The sequence below is a fragment of the Phacochoerus africanus genome, chromosome 4 (assembly GCF_016906955.1).
Source record: "Phacochoerus africanus isolate WHEZ1 chromosome 4, ROS_Pafr_v1, whole genome shotgun sequence".
Classification (NCBI taxonomy): domain Eukaryota; kingdom Metazoa; phylum Chordata; class Mammalia; order Artiodactyla; family Suidae; genus Phacochoerus; species Phacochoerus africanus.
In genome coordinates, this window is record NC_062547.1 from 149,323,610 (window position 1) to 149,329,830 (window position 6,221).

Here is a 6,221-nt window from a genome sequence, read left to right on the forward strand (position 1 = left end):
CTCAATTATAGCCATGCCGTTGTATTTGCTGAGAGATCAAAGCCTTATGATGTGAAACACCTTCCAGTAGGTGAGTTGCAAGATGTAACTCTTCCGACTTGTCTGCAACTCAAGACAATGAGGAAGTTTTCCTTGACAAATGAAATTAATACCTTAGCTTGAGTTAAGAGCCAGTCATCACAGAAAAGGTCTGTTTTCCCAAGGGTGGGACCCTGCCTTGTGTACATATACACGTGTTCCCAGCAGCCTGCTTTTCCTCACTCTCCGAACGTCTCCCCTCGGAGCAGCGGCGCACTGCTCCCCTCATCACCACCACCATGAAGAGCGTCACTGCGTTCGCCCTCCTTGCTCTGGCAGCCACTACGTGGGCTGTCTCTCTACCTGGTGAGTTAGGATTCCTTTGCAAATACTCATGTGTCTATGCTAACTCCAACAGAGTCCAGCTTCAGGCGTTAGAGCGCATTAAAGTCAAAGGAAAGAAAGTGGGGACGAGTCGGACTGTCTCTGGGTTGATGACTTAGCCTTTCAGGGACCACGTAGGCTCCTTTGAGATGGGGACATCCCCGCCCTGGACATGCCCACAGGACCTCCTGGACACCGATGACAGCCCTTTCTCTCTCCAGGGACCAGGGACCCCAGGCCCCTTCTGGGAGGGACAGGGGCAGGATCACATACGTCTCTGACTTCATCCTGAGCTAGTCCTGAGCAAAGAAGTACCCTCTCTTAGGTCTGGCCTGGGCAAGGGATGTTGGGAAATGGGTTTTAGTTATTGTGAACAAGGAATTTAGCTTTGCATTTCTAACTGTGGAATTTACTCTTTCTCCAATCCCTTCTCTCCAAATGCACCTCATTCCACCCTCTTCCGGTGATCAAGAAATTGGGGTAGAGGTGAGTACCACATTTTCTCTGCGCAAAAACGAAATCAGAGCTAATGTGTAAATGAGCTGTGAAAGTAGGTAACTGGCTCACAATGGGCGGAAAGAATCTCCCAGAAGGTAAAACTGCTCCTACTCTACTTCTCCTGGTAGTATTCCTTTCTTCAAAGGTTGCAAAATGAAACTCCTTGCAAAAGGAGAACAGCAGATAAACTCTTACCTTTGGGTAGCATTCTAAACGTTGCTCGGTATTTTTCACATTCGTTATTCCACTAGACTCTCATTATAACCCTAAAAAAAGAGCTTAATATTTCCTTCTTAAACCACTAACTTCTCGTTTCAGGAGAGTTCTAGGTCTGATTTATTTTAGTAGCAAGGCACCTGGTGCATAGAAGAACTTCTGTACATGTTTGCTGAAAAGTTGAAGAGGCTAGTACTCTTAACCATCCGTATGAGAACGAAGGCAGAACTAAAGGAAGATGCTTATTATTATTATTTAGGGTATTATTTTTGTTCCAATTACAGGTGGACTGCACCAAATACGGTGGAAAAGGTGCCAGAGTTGCCTGCACAAGGGAGTGGAAGCCAATATGTGGCATAGATCAGAAAACTTACAGTAGTGAATGCATCTTTTGTTTTCTAAGTCAGTAAGTACAGTGCTCAACTTAAAGCCCCCTCCTTTTTTCTTCGATCATGAAGTTCACACTGGCCAAAATCTGCTTGGTTTTAACAACCTGCTCTGACAATTCTTACCTGTTGTCACGATCTTCCAGCACTCCTTGGACACAGCTTTGGTAAAAACAGTTATCTGTAACTAAGGCTGTCTATATATCTTTATTTGCTATCCAGTCAAATTCTCACTCATGTTATACAATGTCCCTTGGGCATCAGCAGTTGCCTTTTTATTCCCACATGACATGTAAGGAACTGGGTCTCAGACAGGAAATGCATCTTGGTAGAAATGTCATCAATGTCCTGTGGGTTACGTCTTTCTTATCACTGATGGGGAACTCTGAAGACAGTCGTCCGTATTTGGGCTGTTAGCCATGGGCACTGCTCTAAGACTTTGCTCTATCCTCCCTACGTTATCCTTCCCCTGACTATCCAGAAAGGTCTAGAGACGAGACTCAAAGAACAAACAGACAGTCAGAATTCGTTGAAATCTCTACTGCCACTAGCCCCACACATTAAATATTAAGTCCTCACTTTATGTAACACCTCCACATCGAAGAAACTTTAAAAATGTTTATGACCAGTCATTCCAGCAATTCAAATTCATTCCTTTGTGATTAGCAGTTAAAAGCATGGGCTTTGGTGTTAGACGTGTGGCTTAGAATCCAGGCTACACTTGGTATATCTGTGGCCTCAGGCAAGTACCCAATAGGCTACACACCTCTGTATTCAGTAAGATAAAAAGTATAATAATGTTTAGGAGCCACTGTGATAAAACCTATCGAATCTTAGCTAAGCAGCTGACACAGAGAAATACTCATAGAAGCAAGTTTTCCTCTTTATCATTTCCCTGCTTTCCAGCTCTTCTGAAAATTTACAGTCAAATATAATTGCAAGTGTTATATCCAACAGAAAGTCTTTCAGGAAATGCAAATTTGTACCCTAACAAAACCATCAGAGATTAAAGACTGAGCTGTTATTGACTATATTATCTCATATAATTCTCTTTTTAGAAGGAAGAAATAAAATACTTAGAAAGAAGAAGTGACTATAATAAAATTACACAGACCATAAGAGCCTGGGATGGATTTGAGCACATTTTCATTTTTTTCAACAGCAAAACTATTTTCACACTTGTATTATGCCTTTGATTTCCACCTGAATACTCAGGGACTATTTAAAACATGCCCAATCTCCTTTTAGTGTTGATCTTATTTTTTTATATTTTTATCTGTTTGCAAAGTGATTACATATCAAAGATATTAATGGTAAATATTAGCTAACTAGGGTAAAATGTTAACCAGAACTACTCATTCAGTTCAGGTCAGATATACACAATGACATACGACTGTCTTTTACTCTAAACTATAAAATACCAAGTAACTGTATTATCCATTCAATAAAAACCTTCTCTTTCAGAGAGAGAGGACTTGAACTCAGAAAACTTCATGATGGTGAATGTGTAAGTATACACAGCAACGTCGTTTATGTGCTTATTTGGCCACGTCCACAGCATGTGGACATTCCCAGGCAGGGAATCAAGCCCACGCCATAGCAGCGACGGGAGCCACAGCAGGGACAATGTCAGATCCTTAATCCATGAGGACACCAAGGAAATCCAGAAGGTGTATGTATTCTTAACATAAAATGTTTCAATGAATCTTCACTTTCATTGAGAAAAACTATTTCAAGATGTGTCTTCTAGAAATAATCTATGACTACACTAAGGTATCTGGCCAGTCTCAACAGAAGTAGAGTTCCTTTATTTACCCAGAGGAAGACGCCACAGACTTACTCACAGCCCTTACCTGGGGCAGACGGACATACAGGTGGCTGTTTTCTAACACCGCAAATAATGAGTAGGTTAAGAAGAGAACATTAGGGACCGAAGAACACGCTCCTAGCAATAAAGGACGTTGTAAAGAAAAAGCACCCAGACGTGACGAGCACAAACGGAGACATGAGCGAGGCGCGCAGAGCTCTAAGTGGAAAGTCTGTTTGACATGTGATGTGAGAGATGCAAACAGGGGGCTGCGGTGGTAAAGACAGGTCGCCTTCGAAAGGGGCCCCAACCCGATTTGTTAAGCGAGGGAGAAAAATGTCATCATGGAACTGCCATAAAAGGAAGGGACCTTTAAAGGCGTGGGAGCGGGTCCGAGAGATAAAGTGGCTAAGGTCACGCCAGTAGGAAAATCGCCACAAGCGAAGGCCCAGGGATGGACGGAGCAGAGAACACGCTGGGATTCGGTCCCTGGGTTCAGCTGGGGTAGAAGGCAGGACAGGTGCGGCTGGAGAAGGAAGCGCTCGTTAGGACAGGACTTGCTGTTGTCAGGGAAGCAGTTAAAGACTTGAACAAGATCTCATTTGTTTTCTAAAAAAAAAAAAAAAAAATCATCACGCTGGCATCAGTGTAGAGGGTGACTGGAATCTCAGATGAGCATGGAGGTCGGGCATTAAACTGGCAGATAGTGCAACTGTGTAGGCAAGACATACTGAGGGCCTGTGACTGAATAAAGCGGATGACCGTATGTGAGAAGAGCGCTAGGTCAGAAATCAAGTCGGAGGCAGAATCCACTTCTGCCGCTTAGGTGTGGACAATCAGTGAGAGGGCGGCCCGAACGTTGGGCTGAGCGGTCCCTTGCCACGATGGGGTTCTATGGCTGTCGGGTCAGATTAGGTAAGCTGCAGATGTTATGTGTTTTTGCATGTAGGCTTTTGGACTAAATGAACGCTGAAGGCGTCTAAGTTTCTTTTCTATGATTTAAGGATTTGAAATTGTTTTTTCTCTCCCCCCCCCCTTTTTTTTTGCACAGAGGCAGGTTGAATGCACCCAATACTCTGAGATATGCACCATGGAGTATCTCCCCCACTGCGGATCTGATGGAGTCGTATATGGCAACAGATGTTCCTTCTGCAACGCTGCTGTGTAAGTGCTTAATTCAATATTGTATTTTTAGAAAGAGCCTCTCCCCCAGAGCCAGGAACCATCTTTGCTACATACACTAGATGCTGCTATGAAGCATAAGAGAGAGATGGTGGACTGATAATCATAATATTTTTACAAAAAGAAATAACAAGAGGAAGAGAGAAAGGGAGAGAGGAGACACAGAAGCCAGGCAAAGAGAGGCTTGACCAACATCCTGATATTATTAAGTGGCAGGTGAAATAGAAATGCACAGAACTCTCGGCTCTTAACACTGGTTTTCACTAGTACATGTAATTGCTTTTCCCCACTAGGCTGCAGCTTAGTCACTAACCCTCATCTTGCATGCTGTGTGTTCATGCTTGATCGAAAGCTATGCAACTTTTCTTTTAAGGTCTCCAAAGCCTTCCTTTTAAAAATATGATTTCTTTGCAGGAAGAGCCGTGGCACACTTTTTTTTGTAAAATATGGATTATGCTGAGCCTCCCTGAAACTCAAGGGCACCAAGTTTCCTTTGGGAGATAGATGCCACGTAGAAAACCAGTTTCTCTAGGATGGTTGCGGAGACAAGTACATATGAATCTAATTCTTCAATAAAAGAGTCGCAGCAGAAAATTGTCAGGCTTGTCTCTATGGATGTGATTCTTAAGGAAAATATCTAGTCATCTTGCTAAACTATGAGTCACACACAGAACTATTTCCTCTATTTCTACGCAAGCTGGGAGCTGGAGAGACTATACACGCAGTGGTGAGAGGAGAATTTGCTCATAGCATCCCCTTTTAAATCATTTTTTAAAAAGCAAACATGGATCAAAGCGTGGTTCTTGACAGAATCACATTACCTTTAGCTACACGGAGGGAAAGTGGAAAATCCAGATTTGGAGAAAGACAGAGTAAGACTACTTAATACTATAAACGAATCAGAACAGGCCAGGAATAACATACTTTAGGCACCACCACTGAAAAAGAGCTCAGTCACGTGTGGGTATCTGCAAAGGAAGGCATCTTGCTGTTTTCTGTTGCGGAAGAAATAAAAAGCAATGTATTCTGGGAGCTTGCTGGTGGCCGATCAGCTAAGGATCCAGTGTTGTCCCCCCTGCTATGGTGTGGGTTTGATCCCTGGCCCAGGAACTTCTGCCTGCCGTGGGAGAGGCAAATATATGCTAAAGTCACTAACGAGAGCTGAGAACAATTCAAAGTATCTGGGGGAAATGGAGGTATTTGCAGAACTGTCATGAGAGAGAAATATGAAAACCATCTCATGTGTGGGACTCCAAAGAGGATGCTCAGATCAGCAGTGGATGTGCAGAGATAGATATTTCCCTCAGTAAAGAGAATTTTCTGGAGTTCCCATCATGACTCAGCAGTAATGAACACAACTAATATCTATGAGGAGGCGGGTTGGATCCCAGGCCTCGCTCAGTGGGTTAAGAATCCATTGCTGCCGTGAGCTGGGGTGTAAGATGCAGACACAGCTTGCATTTCGCATTGTTGTGGCTGGGGTGTAGGCCAGCAGCTGCCTCTCCGATTCCCTAGCCTGGGAACTTCCATATGCTGCAGGTGCAGCCCTAAAAAAGCCAAAAAGAAGAGAGAGAGAAAGAGAGAGAAGAATTTTCTAATAGTGAGTCTCCAAACAGAAGAGGTATGGCCTCTAAGGTCATGTGTCCAAAGCACAACAGCTTTTTCAGCAAAGGCTGGTTAAATGCTTGCCAGGATGCTGTAGAGACTTGCAGGGTTTTTCCTAACACCCC

General features: G+C 43.6%; 1 protein-coding gene across 1 annotated transcript; it reads left to right on the forward strand.

Moving 5' to 3' along the window:
• The first annotated feature begins 211 nt into the window (after positions 1 to 211).
• On the forward strand, positions 212 to 5,091 carry LOC125126498 (double-headed protease inhibitor, submandibular gland-like). Its single transcript, XM_047778980.1, has 6 exons — positions 212 to 384; positions 875 to 888; positions 1,401 to 1,522; positions 2,967 to 3,009; positions 4,361 to 4,473; positions 4,906 to 5,091. The coding sequence occupies exons 1-6, from the start codon at positions 318 to 320 to the stop codon at positions 4,949 to 4,951; spliced, it is 405 nt and encodes a 134-aa protein (XP_047634936.1). The 5' UTR covers positions 212 to 317; the 3' UTR covers positions 4,952 to 5,091.
• Positions 5,092 to 6,221: the final 1,130 nt, after the last annotated feature.